The sequence below is a fragment of the Nothoprocta perdicaria genome, unplaced genomic scaffold (genome assembly GCF_003342845.1).
Source record: "Nothoprocta perdicaria isolate Ctin4 unplaced genomic scaffold, notPer1 scaffold_307, whole genome shotgun sequence".
Lineage (NCBI taxonomy): Eukaryota > Metazoa > Chordata > Aves > Tinamiformes > Tinamidae > Nothoprocta > Nothoprocta perdicaria.
The window spans coordinates 135,566-155,062 of record NW_020455541.1 but is presented as its reverse complement, the minus strand read 5'-3'; the positions used below and the strand labels follow the sequence as shown (position 1 = coordinate 155,062).

At 44.0% G+C, this 19,497-nt stretch overlaps 1 protein-coding gene across 1 annotated transcript in view; it reads left to right on the top strand.

The window, feature by feature from the left end:
• Positions 1-19,497, top strand: part of ADAMTS3 (ADAM metallopeptidase with thrombospondin type 1 motif 3) — a 105,495-nt gene that overhangs the window by 27,998 nt on the left and 58,000 nt on the right. Inside the window, exon 4 of the mRNA XM_026042548.1 lies at positions 1,550-1,709. Coding sequence (XP_025898333.1) covers positions 1,550-1,709 — 160 coding nt within the window. The remainder of the gene's footprint in view (positions 1-1,549; positions 1,710-19,497) is intronic.

Sequence of the window (19,497 nt, the reverse complement as noted above, 5' to 3'; positions counted from 1 at the left end):
GAGACCACATGATTAGGTGAGCATGATTAGATGAAATGAGATATTCACTTTGGATATTGTCATTTTAATTAGTACTTAGAYTTTCAAAATAGCAACTGTTTATGTCTGCTGTTAATAAGGAAGGGTTATCAGTATTTGTCGAGTTTGGAGGTATCATTTGAGGTAAGATAAGGAGTTACGGTTTAAAGGGGATGGAATGTGTTCAGGTGTTTTATAGGGGACTATAAAAGTTGAAGTTGTATTTGGTGCTTGCAGAAAATTCCTGTGAACAGAAAGGCACATCCAGGCTCAGAAACAGTTGTGGGCTCCTCGCTTCCTTGTAGATTTAGCTCGGGATAGCAACACCACACATTAAAGCTGGGAAATGCCACCAAGCTTTGCTTGTGAGCAGTGGGCTATTTGACTAGAGCTACTTTCAACTCATAGGGAAAGAGTTTCCCAGAAAATGAGTCATTTACCCCAAATCTGTAAACCAAGATGAGGTCTCCCACCACCAACACAGCAACTGTAGGTTCAAAACTCACTTTTGCTTAGAAAAATGGCCAGCCAGCCGTTAACATGCAGAGAGACTTGTTAGTTCTCAGTCTCRTGATGATCAGTATCCGCCACATGAAAAACTTATTGGTGCTGCTCACTTGAGTTATTCCATCCAAAAATGTCAGTTACTACTGMTTTACTGATGCTCATGGAATGAAAACAAAGGCAAAATGTAGTATTTATATAGTTGAACTAATTTTTGAAGAAGTATCTTAGCCAAAAAGATGATTTAACGTGTAAAACGATTGGAGCAAGGAAAGCTGGTGTTGAAATACTGTTTGGGTTTTTTTTGATTGGATGTTTTGATCAGAGTACTAATTTTTAAACTGTGTCTTAGACCTTCATAATTTAGTCTTTTGGGTGTAAATCATTTGTCAAACACAAGACTACAGTAGCATCCATTTGTTTCCAGAGAAGATCTGTTTAAGAGGGAYACGTCTGCCCTGTCTGTTGGCCGCTGCTGTAGCCTTTTTCAGGAGGAGGATACGAAGAGAAAGGGTTTTAAAGAACTGTCAACAGCTACGTAGTTACAGGACTGAACAGTACATATCTGTTTAAATGCGAGACCCCACGGCTTCTTCTGATTATAATGAAATAACGGGAAAGGCCTGAGCGTGTAGGTGGTTCAGAACACAGCATGTGCAAGTTGAAGGTTTGCAGAACACTGCACGCAGCAGTGCCCAGCAAGCCAATCTTACAGCCTACACGTGGCAAACTCCTCTGTGCTTGGCTCTCAGTTGCGGTTTTTGATGTAGTCATCTATCTCATACATTCGCATGATCTTAATGCCTTTGAACTTAACTTGAGCTCAGATCAAAATCCTCAGAATGCAGAGGGATATCATGCCTGGCCACAGGTCCACATAAGAGAAACCCAGAGCTTAATTTAACTTACGGTACCGTGATATACTGTTTTATACTTCACCTGCCGTGATGTCTGTTTGTTTTTAAGCATGAGGCCAGGTCTGCAGACTCCTGATGTACTCATGTGCTTTCCCTCTTTTGTTCACYAGGCTGGCATGATAAGAACGGATCAGGATGAATACTTCATTGAGCCTTTGGAGAGAGGCAAGCAAATGGATGAGGAAAAGGGCAGAATTCACATGGTGTACAGGCGAGCAGCTGTGGCGCAGCCTCCTGCMGCCGATGCGCTCCCCGATGTCCACACTGACGGTAAGGTACCCGCACGCCGGTCACAAGTCTGACGGGTATCTACACCCTGTATTGCCTGCCTGTTGAAAGAGGCAGGTTAGACTGAGCTGGTTGGAAAATGAAATGTATGAACGTTTTGCTGAAACAAATCAAGTCGTAAGCACAATTGCCCTGAGAGCAGCATTGGTGCATGCGTCTAGTAGAACAGAACTTAGCTGTGTGGGATTTTGTTTGTGATTTTTTTTTTTTTTTTTTTTTTTTTTTTTTTTTTTTTTGTTATTTTTGATTGTTTTTCTTCAAGAAATGTTGCAAAATGCTCGGGGTTTTTTTTCTTAGGAAAAAGGGTAAATTGGCTTTGGTTTGACTGGAAAGAAGTCTTGTTCCTCCTAAGTGGGTAAAATATTGTGGGTCATTACAGGTTAATAGAAATACTCGTGTGACTTGGAGGCTCTGAATCAAGGCTCGCTTGTCTGTGCAATTTCTGTTTAAAATTCAGCTCTTGTTTTCTGAGTAATAGTCACGTTGTACCAGTAACTGATATTTCCCCCTGCCTGCTACAGGTTACCGTTTATGCAGCTTGGAAAACAGTTGTCTTGGTCAGATTGATCTCTAAGAATTCCTCTCAGTAGTAAAGGCAACGTCTTTGGTCCATCTCAAAATAATTATTGTTTATTTTAATTTGTTCAATGGTATGCTTTCCCCCGCTTCTAAATGCAGTGCAAATCCTTACAAGCCAACACATCCACAGGGAACTTGTTGACTTTACTAGTAGTGTCGTGTATTAAAGAGCATCTCCTTCCCTTTCACTGTTTGGTATTTTCTTTTTGGCATCTCTCAACTTCTCAAACTCCTGTTGGTGCTTTCTCGTACTTTCTYGTGTTCTTGTGCTCTTGCCCTTTTAAGGCTTTGGAAGAACTAGAACATGAACAAGTTGAGGTTAGGTACAAATATTAGAGAGGAAGAAGCACCCTCTGACTGCCAGTCCTCATAGACTTGGCTTGTTTGGCGTGGTTTGGGCATGGTTTTCTCTGGGAAGGTGTGTAGAAATTGGGAGCTATTTCAGGTAGCTCRAGCTTTCATTAGGTTTTCAGATTTGGCTGCTTCAGTGAGGTCAGCATCTCGTTCCTCTGGCTTCCCTCATGTGCTCATGGATGRTTCCCAAGGGACAGCCCCGAGCTGTATCCCGCACAACTCTGGAAGAAGAAGGGCATTTAGTTTCAGTTAAAGTGGATGTGAGGTGAAAAGAGTGTTTGTGCCTTCCAGTTGAGTACCAGACCTCGCAGTTAGCAGCTGAACACAGCGTAAGGTTTCAAGGGGTGCTGGGTAAACTCCTTCCTACCCATGAAGAATTGTCGCTGTAGAGTAGACAATATCATGTAGGATGTTTTTGGCTTTCAGTTATTTGGATCTTGACGCAGTTTTGGATTTGCTGATAAACTCCCTTTCTGTCCAACATCTGGGAATGTGGCCTGTATGTCCTTATCTGTGCCTCTGGGCTAGAATAAACCTGCAAGTCTATTAAAGTCTGTCTTTACAGCAGACGTCTGACATCCTTTCATTGGATATCATACATGTAAAAACTGCCTGGGTTATCACCCTGTCAGATATACCAGATATGCTGCTTTTTATGTGGCTCATTTCCAGCCTAAAAACGGTCAAAGAGCTTCTGAAAAGTGTGAGCCTGAGAACCTTAGCTCCCTTGGTCAAGCAGTGAGAGGAAGTCTGGCCAATTCTCCTTCCCATTTTCTTTTTGTGTGAAGTGATTCTTCTGTTCTTGCCCACCTTTCATTATCGTTGACTGTACCCAGTTAGTGACATGCCCCACTGGGCAGAGCCTGTTCCTGCTGCAGGTGCAAAGCAGCCCTTAGCGTTACCTGCTCTGCTGCTCCCTCTTCTACCTGGGCTCAGTGGAGGGACAGAACAGCAGGCAGCCTAATTCATTAATCCTAACGGCTCCAAGGGACGTGTTAAGATTCGATCAATATGATGTCCGAGGCACCTGAAGCATTGCACATTTTCACAGGAAATCTCCCTCTTTCACTTTTGACAGTTTTTAAACCCATTCGAGTTCAGATATTACGACACTGTGAAACAGCAGTGGTCGAGCAGCTTAACACGTTGTTTGCATTAAAATCCTTCCTGGTCTTCCGTGCCTGAGTCCTGCATGTCCGRTGCTCTGGCCAGAGGCAGAAACGCAGAGTGCAGCCTGGTAGAGCTCAAGAGCGTCACGTGTCAGCCACGTCTTCAGCTAACACGGACAGGAGCCCAAGGTTTTAGCATTGAAGTGAGATGGCTAGACAAATTAGACATTAAGATAACATTTCGTTTTCTACTTGTTGTAACCAGGGAGGTTTTTGTAAGAACTGGGAAGCATGGTGTATTATTCCTCCCCCATGATGAGGCAGGATGCACGGCATGGCATGCTGTGTACAGGAGGGCACGGTTTGGTCAGATACTGCTGTCCGAAATGCTTCCAACTGCAGCTATACAAAGGAAGCTTTCAGTCTGATGGGACATCTGGTATTCCTGGAGTATTTTATAATGTGTGGGAAATTGTTGGACATTGTTTCAAACTGCTCATCACATAGAATTAGAATAGGAATTCTAAGTTGAGGAAATTGTGAGCTTAAGATCAAGATGTTAGCGGTGATCACAACGTAAAGCAGCTTTTATTAGTTCATGTGCTGTTTACTCGTGGGAACAGACGTGCACCTGTGATCCAGCTACTTCTCTCTCCTGTTTTCCTTTMTTGGACAGTTTTTTGGAGCAGATTAAATTGAAGTTTCAATGAGCTTTCTAATCAAGGTGTGAACCGTAGATCTGAAAGGGTTTCTGCAGAACACGTTTGAGATACTGTGAGCGGGAGCCTTCCCACTTTCACACCAATATAACTTTATCCCTGCAGCAGCCACCCTGTGCTGGTTCTTATTTGTGGTATCCATGGCTCTCTATAACCTCTTTAGGGAATGGTGGTGCCTGGTGTGCACCACAGTACCTTTTTCATCATTTGCTTTGTGTAGAGATTCATTTCCTTAAGAGCATGAAACACCCAAGAAATTTGATGGGAACTCCTGCCTCTTGTATTTGATGAATGCCGTGGGGGGCAGGTTACAGACCTGTTGGTGTTCCTGGGTAGGGCTGGGTTTCCCCTTGCCCCTGCCTGTCTGGGCTGCAGGAGGAGCGCAGGGAACCGGCCGTCTTCACGCGCTGCAGGGTGGAGGGGAGGCCCCTTCCTCCTGCCCTGCATCCTGCCCCGCTGAGCACCAGCAAGGCCTCGCAAATACGAGTTGTGCAGAAGGGGGAAGGAGGGCCAACACCTAAGAAAGAAACCCCTTGAGCAAAGTGATCAGAAAGTATGGGTGTCTTGTTTATGACTCTTCACAGCTCCTGAATCTATCCTCTCCCAGCCCTGTGGGGGAATCCTGGCCGGCCGCTCCAGGGATATTCGCGCTTCCCAGGGGAGTGGGAGCTGCCTCCTCCGGTGGGAGCTCTGTGGCGGTTGATGGAAATGCTCTCCGTGGTTTTCCCGTGTGAATCTGAGGAGACCCCATGGCAAATCCATTATAAGCAGATTTTTATTTATTAGGCAAAGTGTCAGTGATTGGTCCAGCTCTGAGTTGCCATAACTGACAGTGTAATTAAAGAGGTCGAGTCACTTGAGGGGGAGCGAGTCTGAGCTGCACACTGAGCATTTTGACATACCCTTTGCTCACCTAAAGTTAATGACATTAGGCAGAGGGCATCTCTTAYCCTTGTGCCTGCAGTAGCTCAACAGCATGTTTACCCTTACTGCAGTAATGTTTAGAAGATACATGAAAAACAATATGGGAGAAGTGGTTTTGTTTGGTTGTTTTTTATGTAATTAACACCATTTTTAATGTAATGCATTCCAGGCATACCCTTTATTTCTCTTTTTTTTCTTTCTCCTTCTTTTTCGCCCTTGTTTTGGTAGATGAATTTCACTGCCAGTTTTTGGTCAGTCTCTTACCTCCTTTCCTTGTTCTCCAGCTTATAATATTCACATTTAATGTAAAATTGAACAAGAGGACGAGACAGGGATTTTCACTGTGCGGAGGATGCAGTTTAGGTTGGAAAGGCAGTTCAATGCAGGAATCTGTTGGACTTTTATTCTGAATCATCTGCCAGAGAATCTGCTTGTTCTCCAGAGCATATGTAGGAAGCTTAGGGATTTGCAGCTCCTTAGGTGCTAAAAGTGAACACTTGTGTTCAGCTGTTGCCCTCGTACTCGGTGGGGCTGGCCGCCGGGCAAGGCACCTACATCTCCGTTCGCTCCCTGGTGTCAGGAGTGGCCTCACCTACCATATGGCGGGTGAGCAGCGTCCCTTGTTGTTCCATGCTTATAAAATGCCCCATCTGCCTTTGCCCTCGCGCTGTGACATGAGAAATGTGGATCATTTGCCCATGTTTTGACACATTGGTGGCAGCAGTGATTCTTTGGGTTGTACCAGTAATGTACATGCGTATTCCAAGGTTTTTGTTTCACTCTGTTTCTCAGCATCTGATCTTTGCTCTAGGCATGTGAGGCAATGGAGGGTCTTTCAGCAGCAGTGTGTTCCTAGTAGTTCATGAGATTGGTTAAAAAAACAAACACCAACCTGGTTCTTGCTGTCTGTGTTGCACTGGGACTGTTTGGTGCACAGAAGTGCTGGCCTTGACTTGCTTCTTTGGGGCAGCTGAAGCTCTTCCTTTTCTGTGGGCTGGTGGCAAAGGCCTTCCCTGGAATCCTCCAGCTCCTGAGCGCCTGTTAAAGAGAGCAGGGTATGATCCAGCATCAATAAATGTGTGAAAACTGGTCTGCTCCTAGTGCTCAGTGTAATCATGGCCTGGAACTGGGATTGTCATTCGGCGCATGCAAAATACCACACATGGTCCTGATCTCTGTCTTCATTTGAGAAAATTATTTAAAATGCTTATTTCTGCTCTAAGGGAGGTGAAATCAGCCATCGTGAACCCAAGTGCAGAGACTGAATCAACAAGTCTGTGCTGACGATGAGTGCCAGGTAGTTGAGACAGGCTGCTCAAAGCCCGGAGGACCCTCTTGTGAGGTGAGCAGGACTGGAGAGAAACGTGCGGATGTTTGAATCTCTCAGAAGTTTCTGGCTAAGAAAGAGTGCTAAGAGATCTTGTCTTAGGTGCTGGGAGAGAGAGACATCCCAGAAAGGCGTTTAGCAATGTTGGGGATTAACAGCCCAGCCACCTTAATGAATCTCCTCAGCTTTAGAAAAGGCRATAGATGAACAGACGGAGGAGGTTTTATTTCCATGCCTCCAGCGGTGTGAAAAAGGGGGTACTCCTGTTTTAAGCTGAAGTGGGCTGCCATGTTGAACCTGACAGAGTGATTGCTAGCCTGARACAAGAATAACACCGTGCGTTTACGAAGCATTACCTCTTAGCATTGTAGATGTCTGGTCTTGTATCACGGAAGCGATTTAGATTTGGCGTAGCGTGGAAGATGCAGCAATAGCTGTTCTCTGTAGCTTGGCATCTCCTGCTAGTGCCCCCATGTTGTGGGGCAGCACGGCGGCAGGGTGGCTGGAGACGGTCCTTGTGCCTGGATGCAACTCCGTGCTTCCCTAGCAGCCACCGAGGACGTGTTCTCTTGTAACAGGGGATGGTTCTGTGGGGTGCGGGTGCTCAGGGGGAAGGCTGTGCGGCCAGCAGCAGGGACTGTGGATTCCCAGGCACTTCTGTGAAAGGCATGGGAAGTTTGCATCTAAGCTTCGGGTAGGTGTAGTCTGGGAATCCGACTGTGCAGCAGGATGGGCTCTGGAGTTGTTGGTGGGTGTAAACGTGCATGGTTGTCYCCCAACAGCTCTGCCCTGCCAGGATGAGACTTCATAAATTCGACTTGCCCAGTAATTTAAGTCTTGCTCGTAAAGACACTGAACGTCTGTGCTTCTCACTGGAGTTAAATACTGCAGGTGCTCAAAATYGGTGCTCACATCATAGCTGTTATTCCCAAACACTGTCTTTTTAAGAAAATTTCCTTATTTTTAAGGACAAAAGGAAAATAAATCTTTATGGAGGAAGGATCTAAGGAATAGAGAGAGAGAGAGCGCAAACTATTCATAAAAAAGCTGGAAAACAGAACAGAAGGAAAGAMGGTATAAGGCTGTCATGTTAAAAGATTAATTAAATACATCTTAAAGGTTTTAATACAAAAATAGCTTTTCAGTTAGGAACACAAAAAAAAAAGTACTTTCTGGACAAGCCCAAGTTGGGAGGTTTTGAAAGGGTGATTGCAATATCATTGTGCCTGGACTGGGGAAAAAATGTGTTCTCCCATGTTAACCAAGTGAGAAACACGGCTGAGCTGCCTGGTCGTTAACCTTGTCCCTTGCTCCTTGCAACCTGTACAAGAGGCAGCAGAAAGCGGCAGAGTCTTGTGGAGCTTAGAATCAGACGTGCACCCGGGAGGCCTTTGCAAGTTGGTCTCGTTCTGGCTCTGGAATAAATAAAATACCAAATGGTATATAAAATCCACCTTCTTCCCAGAAAAATGAAAGCCCGATCCAAGTCCAGGTCCCTTGGAGTTGGTGAGAAGACTCACATTTACGTCAGTAAGCTGATGAGGCAGCTTTTGGATCGTTTTCTACTAGAGCTGGTCACACAGGGTTTGATTTATCTTTTCTTAAGTTCATTCATTTTATTTTTCCGTGCACTTTCTTCACGTACAATATAACGATAAAGCGCAACCTTTAGCTTGAATGTCACACAGTGTGTTCACGCACTCAAAATTTTTCTCTCTTTYCTTCTTGTCATCATAGTCCTTTTTTAAAAAATGACAACCTATTCAGCCAGAGGGCCCTTCAGATTAAAGTATTTTTGTAATTACTTCCTAACAGTGGGAAACAGGGAAAGGGAGCCTTTATCTCCCAGCTTCCTTTCAGAATTCTCATTTTCCCTCAGGACCCAAAGCGCTTGTGTGGCTGATGCAGTTGCCATGGCACTCAGTCTGAGGGTCTTTGTCCCAGGTGGGAAACATGTAGGAGGAAGAAATGATTTGGGAATTGCTCCTGGTTGCTGGGAAATGAAAGCCTGGAATAGGAGGTGCAAGAATGGGAAGATTATTGGGAGCCGCAGCCAGACGCGTGCGCRTTTCCCGAGGAGGTTGGCCTGTCGGTCCTGACTCCTTCTCAGCAGGATTTCTCATGACCTGGGCTCTCGTGGAGCCTCGTTTAGATGTTGCAYGAGTTTGTGCAGCTGTAATAGTGGGAAAGATGGAGCTGGATTCTGCATTGGCTTAGGACAGCATGTGTTGCAACGTGCTCAACTACAATACATGCCCTCTAATATTAATTGCATTGATGATGATGTCTCATACATGCTCTTGACTGGAGACATTGTATTTATGCAGAACTGCTAGATTCTGCTTTTGCTTATAAGTAAACCTTTTTCCTTTAACACTGAAATACAGTATACAGAAGTTCTTTAAATATTGATTTGTCGGATGTTCTTTTTTTTCTTTCTTTTCAGGTATCAGTTTACTTAAGAGAGAGGAAGGTAGCCAACAATGTACCATTTCAGATAGGAACTGCACAACATGGTACAGATGAAATGAGGATTGGTGATGGATGTATTCACAGGACATGCGGAAAAAAGAGAAAGGATCTAAGGAGGAGGAGAAGTGGGAGGAAATAGAATGCAAAAAGCATTAAGCACTTGTAGAAATGGAAGTAGATGAGTAATATCTTTGACTGCAGTGGAATTATATCCCTCTCCAAGGGTTTGAGTGGGTGTGCTTGCAGTGCCGACGGAAGCGTGCTGTCAGCCTGAGTAGGCGTGACCTGAGCTAGGTTTATCCTCGCTTCCTTGGCASCAGGATCAATGCAACTGTGGAGTCAAGTGCTTCCTGCAAAATATACCCAAGGAGTTGGGTATTTTATCTGTTTCCATTCTGGACTTCACAGTACCACTGATTTCCACCCAGAATGATTCGAGTAAACATGACCCAAGGTCTTCTGTGTCCTCCATGAGCCTCTGTGTGGAGGTGCAGGCCTCCCATGGTTAGCCTGCAGACCTGTTTTGTTTACCTCAGAGTTCACAGTTGTTCTCAAATGGAATTTGACATTCAGCTTGTGATTAGAAAGCTTTTAGGAACTGTCTTTCTAATATTTCCTAATCTTCCCTCCCCTTTTCTTTTCCTTTTTAATGAACTTTGTCTTAATCTGTGTATGGGTGGACTGTATCACTTGGGCATGGACTTTGATGAGATGGCTGCTGTGTTCCAAAGGAGCAGGCTCTGTATGTTTCCCCTGATGTGCTGGGCAGTGCATTTTAGCACTTTTTCCTTTCCTGCGCTTGTCCGCTTGGCCCTAACAGCTCAACACCTCATGGAATCAAAGTCCAGTGACTGAGAGCGGCCAGGACTTGAGTGTCTCCAAGGACAGGAATCCTGTGCCGATTCTGGGCTCATGTTCCAGAGTTTAGCTGCCCTTATTGTGATTTTTTTTCCCTAGTATCTAGTTGGAATTTCCCTTGTCATAACTTGTGTCCGTTACCTCTCATCCCRTAACAAATTTCCAAGCAGAGATTATCTCTATGTGCAGGATTTAAGTAGGCCACAAGGCATGTGCTCATTTCCTGGCACATTCACCATCCAGCCTCGGCTTTTCAAAATTGATGTAATAATTACTATACAATAAAAATTGAGTTCATCTGTGGGAAGCACTTGCATGAATCAAAATGAAGAGCCAGAAAGGGTTTGTAAGCACTTTGTAAGCAGTCTGCTGTTACCAGCAGAATGGGATCTGCCTATAACCACACAAAGCATCTGTGGCAAAGCGAGGAATAGAACCATGTTTGCTAAAATGATTTTCCTTCATTTCAAACAGGTTTATCAGCTATATTGAAATTATATCCTAAATCCCATCGAGAAAACATGGTAGTGAAATGGGCTGCCTTGAAGCTGCTGCAGTTGCCCTTCGACAGAGAGGAATGAGGCTGAGAACCAGATGTATGCAGAGCTTAGAGAAAGTGCCCTACGTTGGCCACCAGATAATAATAAAAAAAAAAAAAAGTAAATAAATGTAACTCTCTTTTTTTGCTGTATTAACCTTATTTGCCCTGAAATGCTTATGAGAAAAGGAAAACACAGACTTCATGGGTCAAGAAAAGCTTTTAGACTAAAAAAAGAAAAAGAAAGAGTGCAGCGGTGGATCCAAAGGTGCTGGAAAGGAGCTTGCAGGGTAAGYCTGTGTCATGGAGGTTCTGCCTACCACCGGAGTAGGGACATCCATCTGTTGAAGTCGTCTTCAGTTCTTGGCAATAATAAAGGAAAATTATTCTTAAATAAGACCAAGGATAAAGGCATGATTCCCACCACTGACGCCCAAAGCCAGAGTAGTAAAAKGCAGAGAAAACTGTGAGTGGGGGAAAAAAAAGTAGAGTTCACTACATGCAGCTGCAGCCATTCTAAGGCCTGCAAAGAAAGAGCAAACCCTTATTTTGTATAGAGAGGAAGTTTTGAAGGGAAGGGTAATATTCCCAGGTGAACCATAATCCGGACGAGCACTAGACAGCCTTGTAGAACCAAGCCCCTAAGTCCTCATTAGAAGTAGCTCTTTTCTATTGCCTTGTGTAAGAAAGATGCATAGGAGACTGTTAAAAATGCTTTGAAGTTGGCTGGATAACGTGTCCCTGGGAGCAAAGCAGCAAGGGTCGGGTTATCCGGTGGTGCCTGACGGAATGATTCATTCTGTGACCTCCGGGCACCCAGCTGACCTTTCTGAGCCCAGCTTACCTCTAGCTGTAACCCTGGATCAAAAGCAGGACCTTGCTCAACCCCCGAGTATATGTCGCAGGACAACCCTTGTTTGAGAAAACACTGTAATTGGAAGCAGAAAAGCTGCCTCCTCAAGCTGAATTTATGTGCATTAGAGGTCAGGAACATGAGGAAATGAATCCTCCTACAGCTTGTGGGGGCTGATTCTTGTCCATGGGTTTTCCATGTGCATCATACAAATTCAATATTGAAATGGGAGCTTATGAAAGCACTGAGACATGCTCTTTCACCAAAAGAAAAGGTCCCTCTTTTGTCAGTGTTTTAGAGTTCAGCTGTTCAGCCTAAATATGTATCTCAGGGGAAAATTCTTGAAAACCAAGTTTGTTTGACAACATGAAACTCATTTTCTTTCCCACATACCAGGTATGACTGTAAAATATCCAGAAATTTTCAAAGATACGGAGTGAAGTTTGCCTGTACCTGCTAAATAAGTTTGCAAAGCTTAACTACTTGGGTGATTCTAAAACCTTTCCAAAAATACACTGAGTACCAAAGCTATTAAAACCAGGTACGTTGCAATTAAACAGTAGGGAGAAAAAAGACACCCCAAAGTCATCCACTGCATGGGAAAAATCCAGCTGACAGAGCACTAAATGAAAATTGAAAAGAAAACTAATCTTGGCTGTAGGCTGAGCGATTTGGCCACTTGCAGAGGCTGCCTGGTAAGTGGTACGTATTTTGCCTCTGCGGGAGACGCTCGGGGTTCTTCTGTCATATCTCTTGCTGTTCTCTGTTCCCTCAAGATGCTCCTGACCACTCCAGTTTTCATGTTCCTTATAGGTGACGAGTAAGAGTGAATTTAGCTTGTTTGTCTTATGGGGGCTGACACAGTACTGGGCATCTGGAGCTGATAGGAGCCTATGGAAATGACTAATGTGAGAACAGTATCTTTGCAGCTAGCTTTGTTCCCCGCGAGCTGACTCTCTTCAGATCCATTTCTTGGTTACAAAAGTGCATAAATCCTTCCAAAATGCAGTAGTAAAACACCACAGAATAACAGCATGACCCAGCTGTTGTTTGCTATGAAAACAGTGTGGGTTTCTTGCCAGAACGTCTTGCCTAGTAATTCTTTTGAGTATTCTAATAACATGAGCTAAGATCATGAAGATAGTTAGGATTCTGGAGGTTATTAAAAGACACCCAAGCCTGAGTCTGCAGTATGAGTTGGAAGAGAGAGAAGTGCTGTCTAAGAGAAGGCAGCTGCTCCAGCTCCAGTGACAGGGAGAGGCTGACCTGTGGGAAGTTTCTGTTAGACTTTGTCAACGATTGTGTGGTTTGGGGGGAAAAAATAAAATAATAGTGAGCAAAGAAGGGGTTTGTTGGCTTGTGCCTCAGAAAGCTGAGGAAAGCTTTCTGTGTTTTCTTTTCCATATGATTGGTAGGGCCTTCTGAGAACAGTAGTCTGAACGCATCTCTGAGATGCACATGAGGTCTCTAGTGTGTCTCCTTGTGGTTTGATTTATCTTTTGCAGTCTTAACAAGCAGGCGGCTTCATCTGCAGAATTAGCGTGGCGCATGTGGCGGAGAGCAGCTTTATCCCAGAAGAGGAGAGAGCAGCTAAATGACTCATTAAGGTAGAGGTGACACTGGTTTTCCAGCCTTGCTGTCTTCTCTGTCTTTGTGCAACTTAGGCGAAGGCACTGTGTGTAGCTCACTGTTTAGTCCAGAGCCCTTTTCAAATACTTGCTTATGTTGGGCTGGCGACGTAAGTGCCTAGGTAAAAACTTCTGTTGTTAATGGCAAGGGGTTCTGTGCATTGGGTGGCAAGAAAGGGCAGGGTTTCCTTCTCCCATGTTTCAGCGTAGGCTCCATACCTGGGGATGCAGCCTCCTGGTGAAAGCAGATTCCCATGCACATACATGAGGACAATCAGTGGTGGGATGGGGAGACGAACTCACCTTGGTGCTCGGATAAATGGGCCAGAGCGAGGGAGGAGGAGGAGCTATAGGGACCGACGTGCTCCTCTGTTACCCCTTTTTGCTTAGGTATATGCTGGAATATTGCAAACAAAACCTTGTTCAGATTCTCTCTAAATCTAGCCTGGCTGTTTTATGCACCCTTAAGTGCTCTTTTTCATGCCTTTGTTTTGGATTTGTTGGGTTTTTTTTTTTTTTTTTTTTCTTTTTGTACCAAAGTTTAAGGAAAACGTGCTGGATATTAAGGCTTAATTATCTAGAAGAAAGGTAGTGCTGGGAATCTGGCTGCTGCCAAACATAGATGGATTCTGGCCCTTTAGGGAAGCTGTTACTTGCTGCAGGAACAGAGCTGAAACTTTTTTCAAAATGAAGCTTCAGTTGCGCTGCTATTATCCTAATAGACAGCAGGAGAAATTTTGCTTGTGTCTGCGTAAAGGCTGCCAGCAGACTGTAAATCTGGGAATGGCTGAGCTAGAAGGAGTTGCTACTTGCTGCGGTCCTGAGTTAATGAAATTCTCCTATAGGATTGAACACAGAGGTCCAAATTAGCGTGACCTCTATATTAAAGAGCGTGCTAGAGTCATCGTTATGATCCGCTTGCTTTTTTGCCTTGACGGTAGGAGAAAACATTTGAAGTGCTTCTGTTTCTGGACCAAAGTGTGGTGGTGCTTTTCCCTTCTCAACAATAAATCTGTTAGCAAAATGAAGGCAACAGGTAGTAGCGCTGTTAATTATTTCTGAAAGTCGAACAGTGGTGTGACAGTCAGGGCCAGGCTTGTGGCTGTTTTCTGCCCTGAAGCAACTCATTAATCCTGCCAGCCTGAAGTTTGGGGGCTTGTTTTTCTCCTTTCATGTGAAGGTTAATGTAGTAATGTCTTACCAGTTCATTCTCTGTCTCCTTGCATTCAGTCTTTTCCTGAACGTATGTACAGCAAATTCAGATGCATTGCCAAGTATTTTAGCTTTATTTGTCAGGTAGGYTCATACAAGCCAGTGCCCCAAATCTCTGTTTCTTAGGATGCTGTTTTCTGCAGTTCACCATTCCTGTTTTCAACAATTATCCGAGTGGGACTGAGCTAATAACTCAGGAAAAGCAATTAGGGCTCACTTGGGGCCAGATATGTAGGAGACACTGTCCAGCTACCGTGAAAAATTGGCCAGATTGCTGCGTGGTGTGTTCATACGGACAACAGTTCTGGCTAACAGCTCGTCTGGCAAGTGAGGGGAGCAGCTCTCCTCAAAACAGGGCGCTGTGTGCGCCGTAACGAGCGGTGCCGTGCCCAGTGCTGCCGTCTCCGGGCCCCCTCCCAGCACCTGCGCTCCAGTAGGAATAAGGTTTTGAAGCATGGAGATGGGAGAAGGCCCTAGGGAAGGACAGAGCAGCCCAAGGGGSTTCCTTGAGAGCTATGAAAGCAGCATGAGCAGAACCACTGAGCTTGCCTGCAGCCGTCCCTGCCAAATGCTGCAGTCCTTGCAGGCCTTTGAAAGCTTAAAAAAAAAAAGTGTATATATATTTAGCCAAGAACAACTGGCCCTGAGGAGGCTGTGGTTTTGAGGTGGTTTGTTCCTCAAGAAAAGAAAAAACAAGAAAGCCTTCCAGRCAGGAGCAAAGCCTCCCCTTCTGCCTCTTTATTACTGTTTTAGAGAGCTCACTAGAGTCTGGTCCGTCAGTATTTTCTCATTGAGGTGACTGGTAGTGACGTGACGGGGCCCGTTTACTTCTGGTATTTGCGCCACTGCCCAGAGCTCTTGTGCACTCTTTGCTGGGTGTTACTTAGTGACATGCGGAGCGGCACATTCACTGTCATGTTCTGATATGAGAGGCTTGACCTTGCAAAGGTTGTGGGGGAAAAAGAAACAGTTCCCAGAGAAGCCAGTTCTCAGAGAGAGCCTGAATAAGTGGCACGGCTGCCCTTTTATTACGATGTTATTGAAGTTCAAGTTGTTAGGGATGATTCTGTCCTCTGGGGAAAGGCTTAGGGATTGTCAAAGAAGTTGTGAGGCTAACGATTGCATTTTTTATTTTTTTCTTCAGGAAATTCTGTGTTCTTGCCAATATTTCTCTTTCCATTAGTGAAAATAGCAGGAAATACAACATAAATTTTTCTTTTAAGACGCATCAAGTTTATCTTTTTAACGATGAGAAATGTGTCTAGTGCTGGATACCTTTTGTGTTCTTTATTTTCCCCTTAGTTCTTGGACTCACTGATTTGAGTCCAGCTAGAAATGAGCATCTCTTGCTTCTTCCACTTACAGATGTAGATTTTCATTTGCCTTTTTAGAGTGTCTGTGATTAGAAGATGGAGGTTCTGTTGTTTGGTTTTTCATTTTTGCACCTCCTGTGGACAGAAAGAAAATCCTTCAGCACTTTTTTCTGCAAGATCAGGCCAGGGCGCAGTTGGGCTTCTGAGCAAAAGCAGCAGTTGGGCACACCTGCCGAGGGGGATCGGGAAGCTGTTTTCTGCACTGGAAAATCCTCTTTTCCTTATGTGGAACAGTTTTCAGGTTATGTGAAACCATATCCTGATCTTCAAGGATTAGGGTCAACAATAATATTTTCCAGGTTTTCTCGCAACGTTGAGTAGACTTCTCAATGCTAACTTACATAAGCTCATGTTGTTGAACATTTCCGGATGGGTCAAGTCCAAGATACTTGGTCCTTTACACCCCTGTTGTTTTGGGAGTCAAATGTCATTGACTTGATTTTCTCCAGATTTTGAGTAAGTCTCTTGCTCAATAGATGCACACAGCCCTTTTCATGTGGAACCAGTGCTGTTACTCAGCTGATCCAAATTTCTAATGTCAGATTCAGTGTGCTTGTAAATTTTCCTTATGCTCTTTCATTCTTGCATGGTGCTTTCTCTTGATTGCTTACTCTTTAAGCCTCCTTAGTTTATTTGCCAAAGTTTATTTTGATATATTTCTGGAAAATCCATCTGATTCGTCTAGACTGAGACTAATTCAAAGTTGCTTTAATTTGATCTGTGGCAAAAGCTATTTTGAAAATGTCTGAAATGCCTGACTAATACCTGAAAGTAAAAGGTAGCTCTTAGTGCCCAGTAGTTTACAAACAAAAACTTGTACATTACCTGATTGCTTCTCTTTAATGCTCTTGTTAACTGATGCTCTGTGAGTATCCAGAAACCATCATTCATTTTGATAACTACTGTGAATAGTTTGCCACTAGCAGCCTTTCAAAGAGCATTCCCCTATGTCTGAAATCTGCTCAGGTTCTTTCACACTCACCTGAGTGTTTGCTTGTTGCTATACAAGTGTGTTTGCAAGCAGTTGTAGTTGTGTGTGCACTTTACTGTTTTAGTAGTATTTTTCAGTTTGCTTTCACTGGAATGTGTCTTCACTTATTGGAAGTCCTCTTTCTTAATCAGTTCAGAGACATCCCTGCCAAGAATAAGTAACAAGATATTCTCATTACTTCCAGCACTTGAGAGATTCCAAGTTTCTGATGCTCAGAACATAAACTACTAGAATAAAAAAATAAGTTTTCTCTTAGTTGACAGTTGCTCCTTAATAGGCAGCACAAGGTGAGATAAATGCAAGAACCTGGTATTTAGGTTCAGGAATGTCCCGCAACGATTCGGTGTTTGCTTTCACGCTAAGGTCCGTGGACAAAGGCTGCTGAAATTGTGACCTCCTCTGCTGTGCTTCGTATGCTCTTTTGGTTAAACGTGCTTTTTATTTTTGCTGGCGAGACAGACTCATCATTCATATTTATTTTTTACATCTGAAGTTTGTCAGGCTGCTTGGAAAAATATGACAATGAAAGACATCTGGGCATCCCATCCACTTTCTGTTTGGAAACATCTGCATCATTATTAGGAACCTCTTACTAGCAGGGAGCAGATGCATGCGTTCTCTGCCCTCCTCTAGGCTAATTTATACTAGCTGCTAGTGAAGGAAATTTGATAGGCACTAAAATCCACATATCTGTTTCTTGACCAGGCTTTTAACGTCACGGATTTAGAATGCCTTAATGTGTTTTTCTGTAAAATATAAACCTGTGGCATTGAGAGGGGGAGGAAGTGATGGGGAAAGGCCAACAGCATCTCCTTTAGTCTTTGGTTATTTGTCGTGTTGATCTGTACAAGAGCCACTTAGTTTTTGGATTTCTAGTCATACTTAAAAAGCTCGGTCCTTGTATTCTTGAATCTTTGCCATGTAGGTTGATTCACAGCTGTTTGTCAGATGTTCTGTTCTTTTATAAACCCAGAGTCCGCTGTCCAAAGCAACATGCGTATATCCTTCTTGCATTGTTAAAGTCTAAAGAAATACTCATTAATAATAATAATAATAAGACTATTTTTTCTTATCTAATATGGGATAGCTGCTGAATTGTAGTGATCAGAACTAGGAAAAATTATTTGATGAAGCTCACCTTTAGCTGCAGTATAAGATAAACATGTTGAATCACATAGTTAGCAGAACTAAAGGATTGTCTGTACTGAGTTACATGAAAGAGCAGTAACGTGTCTTTGACTTTGGTAAGGAGCTGATACCAATAAACTTGAGAGGAACAGAGCATCAGGTCATCTTGTCTCTGGTACGTCCTCCAAGCTCCCAGCACTCAGCAGATTTGTTTTCTTTTCCAAGCCACTGTATTTGCTAGTCACCATCCCTGTGACCTTAATTTGTGCAGTGCTTCCTGGGCTTTCCCTGTAACGCTGGCATTTTTCATCTAGTAGGTTTACATATGACTGCTTTAATAATGAGAAAATGTTATTATCTTACTGTGTGTTACCTTTTCCGGCTAATTAATGAGTCTCTTGAATAGCTGAGCTCCTAGCGTAGATTCCTGTGGTCCTCTTAGGAAGAGGGGCTTGGATTCTTCTACAAAGTGTGCAAATCAATAGGTKGGGACGTTGCCCTACAGAGCACCTGGCTCCCGTGTCACGCGCTGTGCCTGCTGCCMTCTGGGGGCCTCGTGTACCCCTCTGGAGAGGGTGCTCAAACCATCATCACTGACAGGGTGAGCAGAACTGAGTTCACAGAGTTCAGTCCCTTTAGAYGCTCATGAAAGATAAACCTGAAGCAGATTTCCTGGAAACCCATACATTTCAATAGAACAACCCTTATCAGCCAATTAAGCTAAGTATTTGAGATTGCGTATAAAGAGATATTTATATTATGATAAAATCTTCCTCTGAATTTTTACAGCTGTGAGAACTTAAACTCAGAAGTAAGTAACATGGTTTATCTGCCAGCCCTTAGCAGCTGGCCTATTTTCATTCCTCACCTCCAGACCCCTCATCTTCAGCATTATTTAGTGTATTTTAAAATAGACACATTCTTCTCACAGAGGAGCAGAACCCCCACTGGGAACTCAGTAATGAAATCAGTGGTGCTTTCAAGCTTCCTGGGGAATCCCTTTGTTAATAGACACTTGGCCTACATATTGTTTCTCTAAGAAGGTGCATCTTCTTTCTAGAAAGTTTTCAGTGCGTGTCTGATAGGCTGCTGCCTCATCACAGGACTCGGGCAGTATTTTCTTTCTGAATGCATCTATTACCTTTAGCAGCTGGCACTCATGCRAACTGCTTTGAATCTAGCTAGCCTAGCAGTGGCTACTGAGGGCAGCAGAGCACGGGAAACAGAGGCTGTTGCTGCTCCGTCCTTGGAGATACTCCAGAGCCATCTGGGCACCATCCTGGGCCATGAGCTCTAGGTGCCCCTGCTTGGGCACATGGGCTGCCCTAGATGGTCTGCAGAGGTCCCTCCTGACCCGAACCACTCCTGCTGGCAGGATAGCTTGGGCAGCCCTCAGGAATGGCTTAGGAAGCCTCACAGCCTGCAGAGCTCTGTCACATCCACCGTGACGCAGTGCACACAAGGAGCTGCTCAGTGCTCAGCACTTGGCTATTAATATGTGAGCAGTTTTGTTAGAATGGGTGAAGGAAGAACTGGGAGTTAAAAAGGCAAGCTCATTAAATGGTTTTTAAATATCAGGAGGTTTTATGCCAGATATAGATGGTGTGGTTTATGGATGACATATGGGCTAGAATGTCCTCATTTGTTTTTTCTGTAGTAAGTCACTGAGCCTGACAATGTGCTTTTCTCCTAAAGTTGAAGAATC